Below are 22,945 nucleotides of genomic sequence, written 5' to 3'. Positions count from 1 at the left end.
TGACGATGCTGATGGTGCCACTGTTGATGGTGACACTGGTGATGATGATGATGATGAATGGTGTTGATGATGGTGATGATGACGATGCTAATGGTGCCACTGTTGATGGTGACACTGGTGATGATGATGATGATGAATGGTGTTGATGATGGTGATGATGACGATGCTAATGGTGCCACTGTTGATGGTGACACTGGTGATGATGATGATGGTGTTGATGGTGGTGTTGGCCAGCAGGAGGAGGAGCAGGAGGATGCTGCTGCGTGTCCCCAGGAAGTCTGCGGGGGGCTCCAAGTGCGAGCCTCTGATGGACGAGTTCCTCGCCTCGAGGGGCCTCTACCGCAAGCTGACGGCCAGAGAGCCCTCGTGCCTCTACAGGGCAGTGGCAGAGCAGGTGACGTGTCCAACACGCACACCACGTGACCCCCCCCCCCACCCCCCACCACGTGACCCCCCCCCCCCCACCACGTGACCCCCCCCCACCACGTGACCCCCCCCCCACCACGTGACCCCCCCCCCCACCACGTGACCCCTCCTGTCTCTACAGGGCAGTGGCAGAGCAGGTGACTTATCCAACACCCACACCACGTGACCCCTACTCCGTGACCCCCCCCCACCACGTGACCCCCCCCACCACGTGACCCCTCCTGTCTCTACAGGGCAGTGGCAGAGCAGGTGACTTATCCAACACCTACACCACGTGACCCCCCCCCCCCACCACGTGACCACTCCCCCCCACCACGTGACCCCCCCCCACCACGTGACCACTCCCCCCCACCACGTGACCCCCCCCCCACCACGTGACCCCACCCCGTGACCCCCACCCACACCACGTGACCCCCACCCCGTGACCCCCACCCACACCACATGACCCCCACCCCGTGACCCCCACCCACACCACGTGACCTCCCCCCCACCACGTGACCCCCACCCGTGACCCCCACCCACACCACGGGACCCCCACCCCGTGACCCCCACCCACACCACGTGACCCCCACCCCGTGACCCCCACCCACACCACGTGACCCCCCCCCACCACGTGACCCCCACCCCGTGACCCCCACCCACACCGACCCCCCCCCACCACGTGACCCCCACCCCGTGACCCCCACCCACACCACGTGACCCCCCACCCCCGTGACCCCCCCCCCCCCGTGACTCCTCCTCCCCCCCCCGTGACTCCTCCCCCCCCACCACCGTGACTCCTCCCCCCCCCCCCTTGTGACTCCTCCCCCCCCGTGACTCCCCCCCCACCCCGTGACTCCCCCCCCCCCCCCCCCTTGTGACTCCTCCCCCCCCGTGACTCCCCCCCCCACCCCGTGACTCCCCCCCCCCCTTGTGACTCCTCCGCCCCCCCGTAACTCCTCCCCCCCCCACCCCGTGACTCCCCCCACCCCACCCCGTAACTCCTCCCCCCCCGTGACTCCTCCCCCCCCACCCCCCCAGGTGCTCCACACGCAGGCTCTGCATGCCGAGGTGCGAGCAGCCTGCGTGCAGTTCCTGCGGGAAACATCATCATCAACATCATCATCAACATCACCATCAACATCATCATCAACATCACCTCCATCACTAGCAGCATCGTCATCACCAGCAGCATCGCCAGCAGCATCGCCAACGTTAACCGGCGCTCTGAGTGAGGTGAGTCGCCGCACAGAGACCCACATACTCATAAACTCACCACACAGACCCACAGACTCACCACCACACAGAGACCCACAGACTCACCACCACACACAGAGACCCACAGACTCACCACCACACAGAGACCCACAGACTCACCACCACACAGAGACCCACATACTCATAAACTCACCACACAGACCCACAGACTCACCACCACACAGAGACCTATAGACTCACCACACAGAGACCTATAGACCTCACCCACACAGAGACCCATAGACTCACCACCACACAGAGACCTATAGACTCACCACCACACAGAGAGCCATAGACTCACCACACAGAGACCCACAGACTCACCACCACACAGAGACCTATAGACTCACCACCACACAGAGACCCATAGACTCACCACCACACAGAGACCCATAGACTCACCACACAGAGACCCACAGACTCACCACCACACAGAGACCTATAGACTCACCACCACACAGAGACCCACAGACTCACCACCACACAGAGACCACAGACTCACCACCACACAGAGACCCACAGACTCACCACCACACAGAGACCCACATACTCATAAACTCACCACACAGACCCACAGACTCACCACCACACAGAGACCTATAGACTCACCACCACACAGAGACCCACAGACTCACCACCACACAGAGACCCACAGACTCACCACCACACAGAGACCCATAGACTCACCACACAGAGACCCATATATTCACACAGTGACCCACAGACTCACCACCACACAGAGACCCATAGACTCACCACCACACAGACCTATAGACTCACCACACAGAGACCCATAGACTCACCACCACACAGAGACCCACAGACTCACCACCACACAGACCTATAGACTCACCACCACACAGAGACCTATAGACTCACCACACAGAGACCCATAGACTCACCACCACACAGACCCATAGACTCACCACACAGAGACCCACAGACTCACCACCACACAGAGACCTATAGACTCACCACCACACAGAGACCCACAGACTCACCACCACACAGAGACCCACAGACTCACCACCACACAGAGACCCATAGACTCACCACACAGAGACCCATATATTCACACAGTGACCCACAGACTCACCACCACACAGAGACCCATAGACTCACCACCACACAGACCTATAGACTCACCACCACACAGAGACCCACAGACTCACCACCACACAGACCTATAGACTCACCACAGAGAGACCCATAGACTCACCACCACACAGAGACCTATAGACTCACCACACAGAGACCCATAGACTCACCACCACACAGAGACCTATAGACTCACCACCACACAGAGACCCATAGACTCACCACCACACAGAGAGCCATAGACTCACCACACAGAGACCCACAGACTCACCACCACACAGAGACCTATAGACTCACCACCACACAGAGAGCCATAGACTCACCACACAGAGACCCACAGACTCACCACCACACAGAGACCTATAGACTCACCACCACACAGAGACCCATAGACTCACCACCACACAGAGACCCATAGACTCACCACACAGAGACCCACAGACTCACCACCACACAGAGACCTATAGACTCACCACCACACAGAGACCCACAGACTCACCACCACACACAGAGACCCACAGACTCACCACCACACAGAGACCCACAGACTCACCACCACACAGAGACCCACATACTCATAAACTCACCACACAGACCCACAGACTCACCACCACACAGAGACCTATAGACTCACCACCACACAGAGACCCACAGACTCACCACCACACAGAGACCCACAGACTCACCACCACACAGAGACCCATAGACTCACCACACAGAGACCCATATATTCACACAGTGACCCACAGACTCACCACCACACAGAGACCCATAGACTCACCACCACACAGACCTATAGACTCACCACACAGAGACCCATAGACTCACCACCACACAGAGACCCACAGACTCACCACCACACAGACCTATAGACTCACCACCACACAGAGACCTATAGACTCACCACACAGAGACCCATAGACTCACCACCACACAGACCCATAGACTCACCACACAGAGACCCACAGACTCACCACCACACAGAGACCTATAGACTCACCACCACACAGAGACCCACAGACTCACCACCACACAGAGACCCACAGACTCACCACCACACAGAGACCCATAGACTCACCACACAGAGACCCATATATTCACACAGTGACCCACAGACTCACCACCACACAGAGACCCATAGACTCACCACCACACAGACCTATAGACTCACCACCACACAGAGACCCACAGACTCACCACCACACAGACCTATAGACTCACCACAGAGAGACCCATAGACTCACCACCACACAGACCTATAGACTCACCACACAGAGACCTATAGACTCACCACACAGAGACCCATAGACTCACCACCACACAGAGACCTATAGACTCACCACCACACAGAGAGCCATAGACTCACCACACAGAGACCCACAGACTCACTACCACACAGAGACCTATAGACTCACCACCACACAGAAGACCCATAGACTCACCACACAGAGACCCACAGACTCACCACCACACAGACCCATAGACTCACCACACAGAGACCCACAGACTCACCACCACACAGAGACCCATAGACTCACCACACAGAGACCCACAGACTCACCACCACACAGAGACCTATAGACTCACCCACACACAAAGCCATAGACTCACCACCACACAGAGAGCCATAGACTCACCACACAGAGACCCATAGATTCACCACCACACACAGACCCATAGACTCACCACCACCACAGAGACCCATAGACTCACCACTACACAGAGACCCACAGACTCACCACTACACAGAAACCCATAGACTCACCACTACACAGAGACCCATAAACTCGCCACACAGAGACCCACAGACTCACAAACTCGCGACACAGAGACCCACAGACTCATAAACTCACCACACAGAGACACACAGACTCACCACCACACACAGACCCATAGACTCACCACCACTACAGAGACCCATAGACTCACCACCACACAGAGACTCATAAACTCATCACACAGAGACCCACAGACTCACCACCACACAGACCTATAGACTCACCACAGAGAGACCCATAGACTCACCACCACACAGAGACCTATAGACTCACCACACAGAGACCCATAGACTCACCACCACACAGAGACCTATAGACTCACCACCACACAGAGACCCATAGACTCACCACCACACAGAGAGCCATAGACTCACCACACAGAGACCCACAGACTCACCACCACACAGAGACCTATAGACTCACCACCACACAGAGAGCCATAGACTCACCACACAGAGACCCACAGACTCACCACCACACAGAGACCTATAGACTCACCACCACACAGAGACCCATAGACTCACCACCACACAGAGACCCATAGACTCACCACACAGAGACCCACAGACTCACCACCACACAGAGACCTATAGACTCACCACCACACAGAGACCCACAGACTCACCACCACACACAGAGACCCACAGACTCACCACCACACAGAGACCCACAGACTCACCACCACACAGAGACCCACATACTCATAAACTCACCACACAGACCCACAGACTCACCACCACACAGAGACCTATAGACTCACCACCACACAGAGACCCACAGACTCACCACCACACAGAGACCCACAGACTCACCACCACACAGAGACCCATATATTCACACAGTGACCCACAGACTCACCACCACACAGAGACCCATAGACTCACCACCACACAGACCTATAGACTCACCACACAGAGACCCATAGACTCACCACCACACAGAGACCCACAGACTCACCACCACACAGACCTATAGACTCACCACCACACAGAGACCTATAGACTCACCACACAGAGACCCATAGACTCACCACCACACAGACCCATAGACTCACCACACAGAGACCCACAGACTCACCACCACACAGAGACCTATAGACTCACCACCACACAGAGACCCACAGACTCACCACCACACAGAGACCCACAGACTCACCACCACACAGAGACCCATAGACTCACCACACAGAGACCCATATATTCACACAGTGACCCACAGACTCACCACCACACAGAGACCCATAGACTCACCACCACACAGACCTATAGACTCACCACCACACAGAGACCCACAGACTCACCACCACACAGACCTATAGACTCACCACAGAGAGACCCATAGACTCACCACCACACAGACCTATAGACTCACCACACAGAGACCTATAGACTCACCACACAGAGACCCATAGACTCACCACCACACAGAGACCTATAGACTCACCACCACACAGAGAGCCATAGACTCACCACACAGAGACCCACAGACTCACTACCACACAGAGACCTATAGACTCACCACCACACAGAAGACCCATAGACTCACCACACAGAGACCCACAGACTCACCACCACACAGACCCATAGACTCACCACACAGAGACCCACAGACTCACCACCACACAGAGACCTATAGACTCACCCACACACAAAGCCATAGACTCACCACCACACAGAGAGCCATAGACTCACCACACAGAGACCCATAGATTCACCACCACACACAGACCCATAGACTCACCACCACCACAGAGACCCATAGACTCACCACTACACAGAGACCCACAGACTCACCACTACACAGAAACCCATAGACTCACCACTACACAGAGACCCATAAACTCGCCACACAGAGACCCACAGACTCACAAACTCGCGACACAGAGACCCACAGACTCATAAACTCACCACACAGAGACACACAGACTCACCACCACACACAGACCCATAGACTCACCACCACTACAGAGACCCATAGACTCACCACCACACAGAGACTCATAAACTCATCACACAGAGACCCACAGACTCACAACCACACAGACCCACAGACTCATAAACTCACCACACAGAGACACACAGACTCACCACCACACAGAGACCCACAGACTCACACGGACTCCTATAGCTCCGCACAGATGGATTCGTGAATCTGCCGTGTGTCCACAGTTCACGGAGAGCTCTTTGGAGAAGCACTTGCAGCTGATGGAGTCTCAGACGGTTGGTGATGGTGGTGATGGTGGTGATGGTGGTGATGGTGGTGTGGGTGGTGTGGTGGTGGTGGTGGTGGTGGTGGTGGTGGTGATGATGGTGGTGATGGTGATGGTAGTGGGTGGTGGTGATGGTGATGGTAGTGGGTGGTGGTGTGGGTGATGGTGGTGGTGTGGGTGGTGATGGTGGTGATGGTGGTGATGGTGGTGATGGTGGTGATGGTGGTGATGGTGGTGATGGTGGTGATGGTGGTGATGGTGGTGTGGGTGGTGGTGGTGGTGTGGTTGGTGTGGGTGGTGTTGGTGGTGATGGTGATGGTGGTGGTGGTGGTGATGGTGGTGTGGGTGGTGTGGGTGGTGATGGTGGTGATGGTGGTGATGGTGATGGTGGTGATGGTGGTGATGGTGGTGTGGGTGGTGGTGGTGGTGTGGTTGGTGTGGGTGGTGTTGGTGGTGATGGTGATGGTGGTGATGGTGGTGATGGTGGTGTGGGTGGTGTGGGTGGTGATGGTGGTGATGGTGGTGATGGTGGTGATGGTGGTGATGGTGGTGATGGTGGTGATGGTGGTGTGGGTGGTGGTGGTGGTGTGGTTGGTGTGGGTGGTGTTGGTGGTGATGGTGATGGTGGTGGTGGTGGTGTGGGTGGTGTGGGTGGTGTGGGTGGTGTTGGTGGTGTTGGTGGTGGTGATGGTGGTGATGGTGGTGATGGTGGTGATGGTGGTGATGGTGGTGTGGGTGGTGTGGGTGGTGATGGTGGTGGTGGTGGTGGGTGGTGGTGATGGTGGTGTGGGTGGTGTGGGTGGTGTGGGTGGTGGTGGTGGTGATGGTGGTGTGGGTGGTGTGGGTGGTGTGGGTGGTGGTGGTGGTGATGATGGTGGTGGTGGTGATGATGGTGGTGATGGTGATGGTAGTGGGTGGTGGTGATGGTGATGGTAGTGGGTGGTGGTGATGGTGGTGTGGTTGGTGTGGGTGGTGGTGGTGGTGTGGTTGGTGTGGGTGGTGTTGGTGGTGATGGTGATGGTGGTGGTGTGCGGTGGTGTGGGTGGTGTTGGTGGTGTGCGTGGTGTTGGTGGTGTGGGTGGTGGTGATGGTGGTGATGGTGGTGATGGTGGTGATGGTGGTGATGGTGGTGGTGGTGGTGGTGGTGGTGTGGGTGGTGGTGGGTGGTGGTGATGGTGGTGATGGTGGTGTGGGTGGTGTGGGTGGTGTGGGTGGTGGTGTGGGTGGTGTGGGTGGTGTGGGTGGTGGTGGTGGTGGTGATGATGGTGGTGATGGTGATGGTAGTGGGTGGTGGTGATGGTGATGGTAGGTGATGGTAGTGGTGATGGTGGTGATGGTGGTGATGGTGGTGATGGTGGTGATGGTGTGGGTGGTGTGGGTGGTGGTGGTGGTGGTGGTGATGGTGATGGTGGTGGTGGTGGTGGTGGTGGTGATGGTGGAGGTGGGTGGTAGGTGGGGGGGTGGGTGGGTGGTGGGAGGGGGGGGTGGGTTGTAGTAGGTGGGGGGTGGTGGTGGTAGGTGGTGGGGGGTGGTGGTGGTAGGTGGTGGGGGGTGGTAGGGTTTGGTGGTAGGTGGTGGGTGGTAGGTGGTGGTGGTTCCATACGGAGTCTTGAACCAATGCTGCTGAGATGGACAATCCGACTGGCCGATCCGGTTTACGGAACGGCTGATGTGGCTATAACCGGTAACCGGTTTGCAATTGTTCTGCAGGAGTGGGCCGGACCTTTGGAGATGGAGGCGCTGTCAATCATCTACAGGTGGGGGGTGGGGGGGGGGCTACCACTAACAGCACTTGCCCCTACAACCCTGCTAGAGGCTACACGGGGGACCTTTGTCTGTGTCTACCTTCACAGACACTGCTGCTTCTACTCGCTAACAGCACTTGCCCCTACAGCCTGCTAGAGGCTACACGGGGGACCTTTGTCTGTGTGCTGTGTCCCCCCCCCCACGTGACAGGCGCGACTTCGTGGTGTACAGTGAAGCTGGGAAACCCCCAACACGCACCACGAACAACGGATTCGTGAAGAAGGTGACAGTCACCCCCCCTCACCCCCCCACGTGTCTCACCCCCCACGTGTCTCACCCCCCACGTGTCTCACCCCCCACGTGTCTCACCCCCCCCCCTCACCCCCCACGTGTCTCACCCCCCACGTGTCTCACCCCCCACGTGTCTCACCCCCCACGTGTCTCACCCCCCCCCCCTCTTCACGTGTCTCACCCCCCCCCCCGTGTCTCTCCCAGTGTCTCCCCGTGTCTCACCCCCCCCTTCACGTGTCTCACCCCCCCCCGTGTCTCACCCCCCCCCCCGTGTCTCACCCCCCCCCGTGTCTCACCCCCCCCCCCGTGTCTCACCCCCCCCCGTGTCTCACCCCCCCCCCGTGTCTCACCCCCCCCCGTGTCTCACCCCCCCCCCCGTGTCTCACCCCCCCCCGTGTCTCACCCCCCCCCGTGTCTCACCCCCCCCCCGTGTCTCACCCCCCCCCCCGTGTCTCCCCGTGTGTCTCTACGTGTCTCACCGTGTCTCCCCGCGTGTCTCCCCGCGTGTCACCCCGCGTGTCTCCCCGCGTGTCTCCCCGCGTGTCTCCCCGCGTGCCTCCCCGTGCCTCACCGTGTCTCACCGTGTCTCACCGTGTCTCCCCGTGTGTCTCCCCGTGTGTCTCCCCGTGTGTCTCCCCGTGTGTCTCCCCGTGTGTCTCCCCGTGTGTCTCCCCGTGTGTCTCCCCGTGTGTCTCCCCGTGTGTCTCCACGTGTGTCTCTACGTGTGTCTCTACGTGTGTCTCCCCGTGTCTGTGTGTCTCACCGCGTGTCTCCAGGTGTGTCTCTACGTGTGTCTCCCCGTGTCTCCCCGTGTCTCCGCGTGTCTCCAGGTGTGTCTCCACGTGTCTCCGCGTGTCTCCGCGTGTCTCCAGGTGTGTCTCCACGTGTCTCCGCGTGTCTCCAGGTGTGTCTCTACGTGTGTCTCCACGTGTCTCCAGGTGTGTCTCTACGTGTGTCTCCACGTGTCTCCAGGTGTGTCTCTACGTGTGTCTCACCGCATGTCTCCCCGTGTCTCCGTGTGTCTCACCGCGTGTCTCCAGGTGTGTCTCCAGGCGTGTCTCCGTGTGTCTCTACGTGTGTCTCCCCGTGTCTCCGTGTGTCTCCCCGTGTCTCCAGGTGTGTCTCCGCGTGTCTCCAGGTGTCTCCACGTGTCTCCGTGTGTCTCTACGTGTGTCTCCCCGTGTCTCCGTGTGTCTCCCCGTGTCTCCGCGTGTCTCCAGGTGTGTCTCCACGTGTCTCCGCGTGTCTCCAGGTGTGTCTCTACGTGTGTCTCCACGTGTCTCCAGGTGTGTCTCTACGTGTGTCTCCCCGTGTCTCCGTGTGTCTCCCCGTGTCTCCAGGTGTGTCTCCGCGGGTCTCCAGGTGTCTCCACGTGTCTCCGTGTGTCTCTCCGTGTGTCTCCCCGTGTCTCCGCGTGTCTCCAGGTGTGTCTCCACGTGTCTCCGCGTGTCTCCAGGTGTGTCTCTACGTGTCTCCACGTGTCTCCAGGTGTGTCTCTACGTGTGTCTCCCCGTGTCTCCGTGTGTCTCCCCGTGTCTCCGCGTGTCTCCAGGTGTGTCTCTACGTGGGCCCGTCTGGACAGGTGGACAGCGTCTACCCTCGCGCATTCCAGGAGGCCGCTGCCATCTGCCAGTGTGAGACACGGGGGGGGGGGGGGAGACACGGGGGGGGGGGGGAGATACGGGGAGGGGGGGGGGGGAGACAGACACACGGGGGGAGAGAGACACACGGGGGGAGAGAGACACACGGGGGGAGAGAGACACACGGGGGGAGAGAGACACACGGGGGGGAGAGAGACACACGGGGGGGAGAGAGACACACGGGGGGGAGAGAGACACACGGGGGGGAGAGAGAGGCACACGGGGAGGGAGAGAGAGGCACACGGGGAGGGAGAGAGAGGCACACGGGGAGGGAGAGAGAGACACGGGGAGAGAGAGACACGGGGGGAGAGACACCCGGGGAGAGACACACGGGGAGAGACACACGGGGAGAGACACCTGGGGAGAGACACCTGGGGAGAGACACCTGGGGAGAGACACCTGGGGAGAGACACCTGGGGAGAGACACCTGGGGAGAGACACCTGGGGAGAGACACCTGGGGAGAGACACCTGGGGAGAGACACCTGGGGAGAGACACCTGGGGAGAGACACCTGGGGAGAGACACCTGGGGAGAGACACCTGGGGAGAGACACCTGGGGAGAGACACCTGGGGAGAGACACCTGGGGAGAGACACCTGGGGAGAGACACCTGGGGAGAGACACCTGGGGAGAGACACCTGGGGAGAGACACCTGGGGAGAGACACCTGGGGAGAGACACCTGGGGAGAGACACCTGGGGAGAGACACCTGGGGAGAGACACCTGGGGAGAGACACCTGGGGAGAGACACCTGGGGAGAGACACCTGGGGAGAGACACCTGGGGAGAGACACCTGGGGAGAGACACCTGGGGAGAGACACCTGGGGAGAGACACCTGGGGAGAGACACACGGGGAGAGACACACGGGGAGAGACACCTGGGGAGAGACACGGGGAGAGACACACGGGGAGAGACACCTGGGGAGACACACCTGGGGAGACACACCTGGGGAGACACACCTGGGGAGAGACACCTGGGGAGAGACACCTGGGGAGAGACACCTGGGGAGAGACACCTGGGGAGAGACACCTGGGGAGAGACACCTGGGGAGAGACACCTGGGGAGAGACACCTGGGGAGAGACACCTGGGGAGAGACACCTGGGGAGAGACACCTGGGGAGAGACACCTGGGGAGAGACACCTGGGGAGAGACACCTGGGGAGAGACACCTGGGGAGAGACACCTGGGGAGAGACACCTGGGGAGAGACACCTGGGGAGAGACACCTGGGGAGAGACACCTGGGGAGAGACACCTGGGGAGAGACACCTGGGGAGAGACACCTGGGGAGAGACACCTGGGGAGAGACACCTGGGGAGAGACACCTGGGGAGAGACACCTGGGGAGAGACACCTGGGGAGAGACACCTGGGGAGAGACACCTGGGGAGAGACACCTGGGGAGAGACACCTGGGGAGAGACACCTGGGGAGAGACACCTGGGGAGAGACACCTGGGGAGAGACACCTGGGGAGAGACACCTGGGGAGAGACACCTGGGGAGAGACACCTGGGGAGAGACACCTGGGGAGAGACACCTGGGGAGAGACACCTGGGGAGAGACACCTGGGGAGAGACACCTGGGGAGAGACACCTGGGGAGAGACACCTGGGGAGAGACACCTGGGGAGAGACACCTGGGGAGAGACACCTGGGGAGAGACACCTGGGGAGAGACACCTGGGGAGAGACACCTGGGGAGAGACACCTGGGGAGAGACACCTGGGGAGAGACACCTGGGGAGAGACACACGGGGAGAGACACACGGGGAGAGACACCTGGGGAGACACACCTGGGGAGACACACCTGGGGAGAGACACCTGGGGAGAGACACCTGGGGAGAGACACCTGGGGAGAGACACCTGGGGAGAGACACCTGGGGAGAGACACCTGGGGAGAGACACCTGGGGAGACACACCTGGGGAGACACACCTGGGGAGACACACCTGGGGAGAGACACCTGGGGAGAGACACCTGGGGAGAGACACCTGGGGAGAGACACCTGGGGAGAGACACCTGGGGAGAGACACCTGGGGAGAGACACCTGGGGAGAGACACCTGGGGAGAGACACCTGGGGAGAGACACCTGGGGAGAGACACCTGGGGAGAGACACCTGGGGAGAGACACCTGGGGAGAGACACCTGGGGAGAGACACCTGGGGAGAGACACCTGGGGAGAGACACCTGGGGAGAGACACCTGGGGAGAGACACCTGGGGAGAGACACCTGGGGAGAGACACCTGGGGAGAGACACCTGGGGAGAGACACCTGGGGAGAGACACCTGGGGAGAGACACCTGGGGAGAGACACCTGGGGAGAGACACCTGGGGAGAGACACCTGGGGAGAGACACCTGGGGAGAGACACCTGGGGAGAGACACCTGGGGAGAGACACCTGGGGAGAGACACCTGGGGAGAGACACCTGGGGAGAGACACCTGGGGAGAGACACCTGGGGAGAGACACCTGGGGAGAGACACCTGGGGAGAGACACCTGGGGAGAGACACCTGGGGAGAGACACCTGGGGAGAGACACCTGGGGAGAGACACCTGGGGAGAGACACCTGGGGAGAGACACCTGGGGAGAGACACCTGGGGAGAGACACCTGGGGAGAGACACCTGGGGAGAGACACCTGGGGAGAGACACCTGGGGAGAGACACCTGGGGAGAGACACCTGGGGAGAGACACCTGGGGAGAGACACGCAGTGAGAGACACGCAGTGAGAGACACACCTGGGGAGAGACACACCTGGGGAGAGACACACCTGGGGAGAGACACACCTGGGGAGAGACACACCTGGGGAGAGGCACACCTGGGGAGAGGCACACGGGGAGAGACGCCTACGGGGAGAGACGCCTACGGGGAGAGACGCCTACGGGGAGAGACACCTGGGGAGAGACACCTGGGGAGAGACACCTGGGGAGAGACACCTGGGGAGAGACACCTGGGGAGAGACACCTGGGGAGAGACACCTGGGGAGAGACACCTGGGGAGAGACACCTGGGGAGAGACACGCAGTGAGAGACACGCAGTGAGAGACACACCTGGGGAGAGACACACCTGGGGAGAGACACACCTGGGGAGAGGCACACCTGGGGAGAGGCACACGGGGAGAGACACCTGGGGAGAGACACCTGGGGAGAGGCACCTGGGGAGAGACACGCAGTGAGAGACACGCAGTGAGAGACACACCTGGGGAGAGACACACCTGGGGAGAGACACACCTGGGGAGAGGCACACCTGGGGAGAGGCACACCTGGGGAGAGACACCTGGGGAGAGACACCTGGGGAGAGACACCTGGGGAGAGACACCTGGGGAGAGACACCTGGGGAGAGACACCTGGGGAGAGACACCTGGGGAGAGACACCTGGGGAGAGACACCTGGGGAGAGACACCTGGAGACACACCTGGGGAGAGACACACGGGGAGAGACACACGGGGAGAGACACCTGGGGAGAGACACGGGGGGAGACACACGGGGAGAGGCACACGGGGAGAGACATGGGGAGAGACACCTGGGGAGAGACACCTGGGGAGAGACACCTGGGGAGAGACACCTGGGGAGAGACACCTGGGGAGAGACACCTGGGGAGAGACACCTGGGGAGAGACACCTGGGGAGAGACACCTGGGGAGAGACACCTGGGGAGAGACACCTGGGGAGAGACACCTGGGGAGAGACACCTGGGGAGAGACACCTGGGGAGAGACACCTGGGGAGAGACACCTGGGGAGAGACACCTGGGGAGAGACACCTGGGGAGAGACACCTGGGGAGAGACACCTGGGGAGAGACACCTGGGGAGAGACACCTGGGGAGAGACACCTGGGGAGAGACACCTGGGGAGAGACACCTGGAGAGAGACACCTGGAGAGAGACACCTGGAGAGAGACACCTGGGGAGAGACACCTGGGGAGAGACACCTGGGGAGAGACACCTGGGGAGAGACACCTGGGGAGAGACACCTGGGGAGAGACACACGGGGAGAGACACCTGGGGAGAGACACCTGGGGAGAGACACCTGGGGAGACACACCTGGGGAGAGACACGGGGAGAGACACACGGGGAGAGACACCTGGGGAGACACACCTGGGGAGACACACCTGGGGAGAGACACACGGGGAGAGACACACGGGGAGAGACACCTGGGGAGACACACCTGGGGAGAGACACACGGGGAGAGACACCTGGGGAGAGACACCTGGGGAGAGACACCTGGGGAGAGACACCTGGGGAGAGACACCTGGGGAGAGACACCTGGGGAGAGACACCTGGGGAGAGACACCTGGGGAGAGACACCTGGGGAGAGACACCTGGGGAGAGACACCTGGGGAGAGACACCTGGGGAGAGACACCTGGGGAGAGACACACGGGGAGAGACACCTGGGGAGAGACACCTGGGGAGACACACCTGGGGAGAGACACGGGGAGAGACACACGGGGAGAGACACCTGGGGAGACACACCTGGGGAGACACACCTGGGGAGAGACACACGGGGAGAGACACACGGGGAGAGACACCTGGGGAGAGACACCTGGGGAGACACACCTGGGGAGAGACACACGGGGAGAGACACCTGGGGAGAGACACCTGGGGAGAGACACCTGGGGAGAGACACCTGGGGAGAGACACCTGGGGAGAGACACCTGGGGAGAGACACCTGGGGAGAGACACCTGGGGAGAGACACCTGGGGAGAGACACCTGAGGAGAGACACCTGGGGAGAGACACCTGGGGAGAGACACCTGGGGAGAGACACCTGGGGAGAGACACCTGGGGAGAGACACCTGGGGAGAGACACCTGGGGAGAGACACCTGGGGAGAGACACCTGGGGAGAGACACCTGGGGAGAGACACCTGGGGAGAGACACCTGGGGAGAGACACCTGGGGAGAGACACACGGGGAGAGACACCTGGGGAGAGACACCTGGGGAGAGACACCTGGGGAGAGACACCTGGGGAGAGACACCTGGGGAGAGACACCTGGGGAGAGACACCTGGGGAGAGACACCTGGGGAGAGACACCTGGGGAGAGACACCTGGGGAGAGACACCTGGGGAGAGACACCTGGGGAGAGACACCTGGGGAGAGACACCTGGGGAGAGACACCTGGGGAGAGACACCTGGGGAGAGACACCTGGGGAGAGACACCTGGGGAGAGACACCTGGGGAGAGACACCTGGAGAGAGACACCTGGGGAGAGACACCTGGGGAGACACACCTGGGGAGAGACACCTGGGGAGAGACACCTGGGGAGAGACACCTGGGGAGAGACACACGGGGAGAGACACCTGGGGAGAGACACCTGGGGAGACACACCTGGGGAGAGACACGGGGAGAGACACACGGGGAGAGACACCTGGGGAGACACACCTGGGGAGACACACCTGGGGAGAGACACACGGGGAGAGACACACGGGGAGAGACACCTGGGGAGAGACACCTGGGGAGACACACCTGGGGAGAGACACACGGGGAGAGACACCTGGGGAGAGACACCTGGGGAGAGACACCTGGGGAGAGACACCTGGGGAGAGACACCTGGGGAGAGACACCTGGGGAGAGACACCTGGGGAGAGACACCTGGGGAGAGACACCTGGGGAGAGACACCTGGGGAGAGACACCTGGGGAGAGACACCTGGGGAGAGACACCTGGGGAGAGACACCTGGGGAGAGACACCTGGGGAGAGACACCTGGGGAGAGACACCTGGGGAGAGACACCTGGGGAGAGACACCTGGGGAGAGACACCTGGGGAGAGACACCTGGGGAGAGACACCTGGGGAGAGACACCTGGGGAGAGACACCTGGGGAGAGACACCTGGGGAGAGACACCTGGGGAGAGACACCTGGGGAGAGACACCTGGGGAGAGACACCTGGGGAGAGACACCTGGGGAGAGACACCTGGGGAGAGACACCTGGGGAGAGACACCTGGGGAGAGACACCTGGGGAGAGACACCTGGGGAGAGACACCTGGGGAGAGACACCTGGGGAGAGACACCTGGGGAGAGACACCTGGGGAGAGACACCTGGGGAGAGACACCTGGGGAGAGACACCTGGGGAGAGACACCTGGGGAGAGACACCTGGGGAGAGACACCTGGGGAGAGACACGCGGGGAGAGACACGCGGGGAGAGACACGCGGGGAGAGACACGCCTGGGGAGAGACACGCCTGGGGAGAGACACGCCTGGGGAGAGACACGCCTGGGGAGAGACACCTGGGGAGAGACACCTGGGGAGAGACACCTGGGGAGAGACACCTGGGGAGAGACACCTGGGGAGAGACACCTGGGGAGAGACACCTGGGGAGAGACACACGGGGAGAGACACCTGGGGAGACACACCTGGGGAGACACACCTGGGGAGAGACACCTGGGGAGAGACACCTGGGGAGAGACACCTGGGGAGAGACACCTGGGGAGAGACACCTGGGGAGAGACACCTGGGGAGAGACACCTGGGGAGAGACACCTGGGGAGAGACACCTGGGGAGAGACACCTGGGGAGAGACACCTGGGGAGAGACACCTGGGGAGAGACACCTGGGGAGAGACACCTGGGGAGAGACACCTGGGGAGAGACACCTGGGGAGAGACACCTGGGGAGAGACACCTGGGGAGAGACACCTGGGGAGAGACACCTGGGGAGAGACACCTGGGGAGAGACACCTGGGGAGAGACACCTGGGGAGAGACACCTGGGGAGAGACACCTGGGGAGAGACACCTGGGGAGAGACACCTGGGGAGAGACACCTGGGGAGAGACACCTGGGGAGAGACACCTGGGGAGAGACACCTGGAGACACACCTGGGGAGAGGCACACGGGGAGAGACACCTGGGGAGAGACACCTGGGGAGAGACACCTGGGGAGAGACACCTGGGGAGAGACACCTGGGGAGAGACACCTGGGGAGAGACACACGGGGAGAGACACACGGGGAGAGACACACGGGGAGAGACACACGGGGAGAGACACCTGGGGAGACACACGGGGTGAGGCACACGGGGAGAGATATGGGGAGAGACACCTGGAGACACACCTGGGGAGAGACACACCTGGGGAGAGACACACCTGGGGAGAGACACACGGGGGAGACACACGGGGAGAGACACGGGGGGAGACACGGGGGGGAGACACTGGGGGAGACACTGGGGGAGGGACACGGGGGGAGAGACACGGGGGAGAGACACGGGGGGGAGACACGGGGGGAGACGCACGGGGAGAGACGCACGGGGAGACAGATGTTGTTGTTGTTGTTGATGATGTTGTTGATGATGTTGTTGACGTTGTTGACGTTGTTGACGTTGTTGATGACGATGTTGATGTTGTTGATGTTGTTGATGTTGTTGATGTTGTTGATGTTGTTGTTGTTGTTGTTGTTGTTGTTGCTAGCGGTGGTGTACGCGGTGCTGTACGGCCCCGTGATGGGTCTGGAGCAGGCCGAGTTGGACGCTGCCGTGCGGCTCTTCCGCTCCACCACTCGCAAGCCGCGTCTAGACACCACCACAACCACCACAACCACCACCACAACCACCACAACCAGGTACCACCACCACCATCAGGTACCACAACCACAACCACCACCATCACTACCACCACTCGCAAGCCGCGTCTAGACACCACCACCACCACAACCACCACAACCACCAGGTACAACAACCACAACCACAACCACCACCATCACTACCACCACTCGCAAGCCGCGTCTAGACGCCACCACCACCACAACCACCATCACTACGACCACTCGCAAGCCGCGTCTAGACACCACCACCACCACAACCACCACAACCACCAGGTACAACAACCACAACCACAACCACCACCATCACTACCACCACTCGCAAGCCGCGTCTAGACGCCACCACCACCACAACCACCATCACTACGACCACTCGCAAGCCGCGTCTAGACACCACCACCACCACAACCACCACAACCACCAGGTACAACAACCACAACCACAACCACCACCATCACTACCACCACTCTCAAGCCGCGTCTAGACGCCACCACCACCACAACCACCATCACTACGACCACTCGCAAGCCGCGTCTAGACACCACCACCACCACAACCACCACCAGGTACCACAACCAGCAGGTACAACCACCACCACCACAACCACCATCGCAACCACAACCAGCACCACAACCACCAGGTACAACCACAACCACCATCGCAACCACAACCAGGTACAACCACTACCACCACCACCACCACCATCACTACTACCACCATCACTACCACCACCACTACCATCACTACCACCACCATCACTACCACTTCCATCACTACCACCACCACCACCATCACTACCACCACCACCACCACCATCACTACCACCACCACCACCACCATCACTACCATCACTACCACCACCACCACCACCACCATCACTACCACCACCACCACCACCACCATCACTACCACCACCACCACCATCACTACCACCACCACCACCACCACCATCACTACCACCACCATTACTACCACCACCACCATCACTACCACCACCACCACCATCACTACCACCACCACCACCATCACTACCACCACCACCACCATCACTACCACCACCACCACCATCACTACCACCACCATCACTACCACCACCACCACCATCACTACCACCACCACCACCATCACTACCACCACCATCACTACCACCACCACCACCATCACTACCACCACCATCACTACCACCACCACCACCATCACTACCACTTCCATCACTACCACCACCACCACCATCACTACCACCATCACCACCACCATCACCATTACTACCACTACCAGCATCGGCTTCACCCACCACCATCCCCCGCCCCGCCCCGCCCAGAGTGGGCCCCCTCTCGCTGCATGTGAAGGAGGAGGAGGAGGTGGTGGAGGTGGTGGAGGAGGTGGTGGTGGAGGTGGTGGAGGAGGAGGTGGAGGAGGAGGTGGTGGTGATGGATTGTGGACGAGGTGACGACGCCTACTTTGCCGCCACCACCGCCGCCACATCTTCATCATCATCGACCACCTCGTCAGCAGCCGTGGGGCAGCAGCAGCAGCAGCAGGAGGTGGAGGTGGTGGTGGTGGAGGAGGAGGTGGTGAAAGAGGTGGTGAAGGAGGTGGTGAAGGATCTGGACGGCGTCGCCAGCGACGCAGTGGGGGGTGGCGTCGAGGAGGTGGTGGTGGTGGTGAGTGTTGTTGGTGGTGGTGAGTGTTGATAGTGTTGGTGGTGGTGAGTGTTGGTGGTGGTGAGTGGTTGGTGATGTTGGTGGAGATGAGTTGGTGCTGGATGGGCAACTCTGTCGTGGACAGTGCTGTGGGGGGGAGGGCCAATTCCGATTGGCCTCTGCCCTCATAGCGTCTGTGACCACCACAGTGGCTAAACGGAGGCTCTGGGTGGGTGCGAGGGGCTGGTAACCCCTCCACCTTCAATTAATTACCACTAAACCACGACTTAAACATAAATATCTAACTAATAAGCTTGTGCCGGACGCCTTGGGGGGTCAGGCGTCTATGACGTCTCCTGGCCAAACCCGATCTGGCGGAGCCAGGAGACTGAATCTTCACCCTCGGGGCTCCTCCAGAAACAACGACAAGCTACTACGGATGGCCACGTGGAATGTTCGAACGCTCACTGTGGAGGAGAGGCTGCCACTCCTTTGTCGGGAGCTGGACCGGTACCGCCTGGATCTCTGTGGCATTCAGGAGGGTCCGGTGGACCGGCTCTGGCTCCTGCCACCATGAGGAGTGGACAGTCCTCTACTCGGGGCAGGAGACCACCAAACAACAGGGAGTGGCTCTTCTTCTGAACAAAAGAATGAAGGGGGCGTGGGAGCGTGGCGGTGAGGTGTGGGAAGCATTAAGCCCCAGGCTACTTTGGGCTCGCCTTCCCATCAACCAGAGGCGAGGAGTGGTGGTCGTGGCTACTTATGCCCCCACCGAAGACGAACATCCGTGGAGGGATGCAGGCAAGGCCGATGAGTCAGATGCCTTCTATGACCTCCTGTCACAGGTGCTGGCTAAAGTGGCCCCTCGGGATAGAGTCATCTTGTTGGGTGACTTCAATGCCCGAGCTGGTCATGATGCTGGCACCTGGTCTGGAGTGATTGGAAGGCATGGGCCAGATCAGCTCAATAACAACGGTAAGAGGCTGCTAGATTTTTGTGCAGCCCATGGGCTTGTAATTATCAACACGCTGTTCCGGCATCGGCACATCCACACAACATCATGGATGCATGCCGGGTCCAAGCAAGAACATCTGCTGGACTACATAGTGACGAACCAGCGGATGCGAGCCCATGTCCTTGACACCAGGACCTACTGTGGAGCTGATCTGCCCTCTGACCATCGACTAGTCATCTGTAAGATGCACCTGCCATTCTTCCACTCCGGTGGTGGGTGTACACCCAAGACCCCATTCCAACCTAAGGTGGCCTGGTCTCAGCTAGCTGATGAAAGTTGCCAGCGAGAATTTAATCATTGCTTGCAGCTGGGGGTGGCATCGTCCCCCACTCCTCCTGATGTCGAGGGCAAATGGGCGAGGTTCAGGACTGTGGCTCATGCAGCTGCAATGGCTGCTTTGGGTATGCAGTCCAGACCTCCCCAGAGACCCTGGCTGACAGAGGAGGTGTTCAGGATGGTTGAGAAAAGGCGACAGGCCCACTCTCATCGGCTACAGCATCCCACGTCAGAGAATGAGGAGGCTTACCGCAGCCTTCGCTCGGAGGTTCGGAGAGCCGTGAGGCGCTGCAAGGATGGGTGGTGGTCGCGGGTTGTTGAGGAGATGGAGTCTGCCTTAGTGGCCCGCGATCGCAAATCACTATTTAACTCCATCAAAAAAGTAACCTGCAGCGCCACACCTATTACAATCATTAGGGGAAATAATGGTGATCCAATCTCCGACCCCCAGGAACAGGTTTGCAGATTTTCTGAGCATTTCTGTGAGGTCCTGGGGGAGGGGAAATCCCTCGGCCAGGAAAACATCGTGGCACAAAGTGGGGATGACCCTGCTGAGGCTGCGGTGCCTCAAATATTGGAAGAAGTCACCCCCTGTGAGTGGCTGGCTGAGGGTGCCATCTGTTGAGGAAGTACTGAAGGTGATCCAGAGCCAGATTCCAGGAAATGCTGAGGGAGGGTGGAGTTTGTGCACAGACTGCCTTACATGACATAACAACAGTCTGGACCACTGGACGGGTTCCGCAGGATTGGAAGGATGCCCTGGTGGTCCCCCTCTTTAAGAAGAAGGGGGACCGCACAGACTGTAACAACTACAGGGGCATCTCACTCCTCAGTGTGCCGCTAAACGGGCGCGGCACGGGCTGGAGAAGAGATGGAGTGATGTGGTACAGGAGGACGTGGAGCTGAGTGGACTTGCCGATGACTGGTACCAGCGGTGTCAAGATCGGCCTCAGTGGAGGAGGCTCGTGAAGGACGCTACTGGGCAGTTGGAGGCAGTCGCCCTCCAACAACAACGGAGGGCGGAGGAGCGACGCTCACAACAACGAGCGGAGCGCCGGGTGGCTAAAGCACAGCGAGTTGGTACAGTAGGGGGCACAGGTGGTGCATCAGCCAGTCATCTCGGTCAGTCGACCCGTGGCACCTGCTGGGTCTGCCCCGTGACCTCCTGCCAGCGGGCGTTCGACACTTCACGTGGCCTCAAGGTGCACTTGGCCTGGCACAAGCGTCGTGCTGACGTCACCGCCACTTAGTGGCGAATGGCGGTTGTTGTTGTTGCGGGGTGGTGGTGTTGCAGGGTGGGGGTGGTGGTGATATTCCTGTGTGTGTGGTTGTTGTTGGTGGTGGTGATATTCCTGTGTGGGTGGTTGGTGTTGGTGGTGGTGATATTCCTGTGTGGTTGTTGTTGGTGGTGGTGGTGATATTCCTGTGTGGTTGTTGTTGTTGGTGGTGGTGATATTCCTGTGTGGTTGTTGTTGGTGGTGGTGGTGATATTCCTGTGTGGGTGGTTGTTGGTGGTGGTGGTGATATTCCTGTGTGGTTGTTGGTGGTGGTGGTGGTGGTGATATTCCTGCGTGGTTGTTGTTGGTGCTTGTGGTGATATTCCTGTGTGGTTGTTGTTGTTGGTGGTGGTGATATTCCTGTGTGGTTGTTGTTGTTGGTGGTGGTGGTGATATTCCTGTGTGGTTGTTGTTGGTGGTGGTGGTGATATTCCTGTGTGGTTGTTGTTGGTGGTGGTGGTGATATTCCTGTGTGGTTGTTGTTGGTGGTGGTGGTGATATTCCTGTGTGGTTGTTGTTGGTGGTGGTGGTGATATTCCTGTGTGGTTGTTGTTGGTGGTGGTGGTGATAATCCTGTGTGGTTGTTGTTGGTGGTTGTGGTGATATTCCTGCGTGGTTGTTGTTGTTGGTGGTTGTGGTGATATTCCTGCGTGGTTGTTGTTGTTGGTGGTGGTGATATTCCTGTGTGGTTGTTGTTGGTGGTGGTGGTGATATTCCTGTGTGCTGTGTGATTTATTGGTGGTGATGATATTCCTGTGTGGTTGTTGTTGGTGGTGGTGGTGATATTCCTGTGTAGTT

General features: G+C 59.8%; 1 protein-coding gene across 1 annotated transcript; it reads left to right on the top strand.

Moving 5' to 3' along the window:
* Positions 1–6,648: 6,648 nt before the first annotated feature.
* Positions 6,649–19,795, top strand: LOC144955099 (UDP-N-acetylglucosamine transferase subunit ALG13-like). Its single transcript, XM_078885435.1, has 7 exons — positions 6,649–6,757; positions 8,458–8,504; positions 8,704–8,776; positions 10,337–10,418; positions 17,807–17,957; positions 19,258–19,443; positions 19,789–19,795. Exons 1-7 carry the CDS (start codon positions 6,743–6,745, stop codon positions 19,793–19,795), a joined length of 561 nt encoding a protein of 186 aa, XP_078741561.1. The 5' UTR covers positions 6,649–6,742.
* The last annotated feature ends 3,150 nt before the right edge of the window (positions 19,796–22,945 follow it).

Source organism: Lampetra fluviatilis, unplaced genomic scaffold (assembly GCF_964198595.1).
Source record: "Lampetra fluviatilis unplaced genomic scaffold, kcLamFluv1.1 SCAFFOLD_837, whole genome shotgun sequence".
In the NCBI taxonomy this organism is placed as follows: Eukaryota; Metazoa; Chordata; class Hyperoartia; order Petromyzontiformes; family Petromyzontidae; genus Lampetra; species Lampetra fluviatilis.
The sequence above is the reverse complement of the archived record's forward strand: the minus strand, read 5'-3'. Positions and strand labels throughout refer to the sequence as shown.

Coding starts and splice junctions, on each gene's coding strand:
- LOC144955099 (XM_078885435.1), top strand. Junction 8,505..8,703: donor GCGCTGTCAATCATCTACAG/GTGGGGGGTGGG, acceptor CCCACGTGACAG/GCGCGACTTCGTGGTGTACA. Junction 8,777..10,336: donor ACAACGGATTCGTGAAGAAG/GTGACAGTCACC, acceptor GCGTGTCTCCAG/GTGTGTCTCTACGTGGGCCC.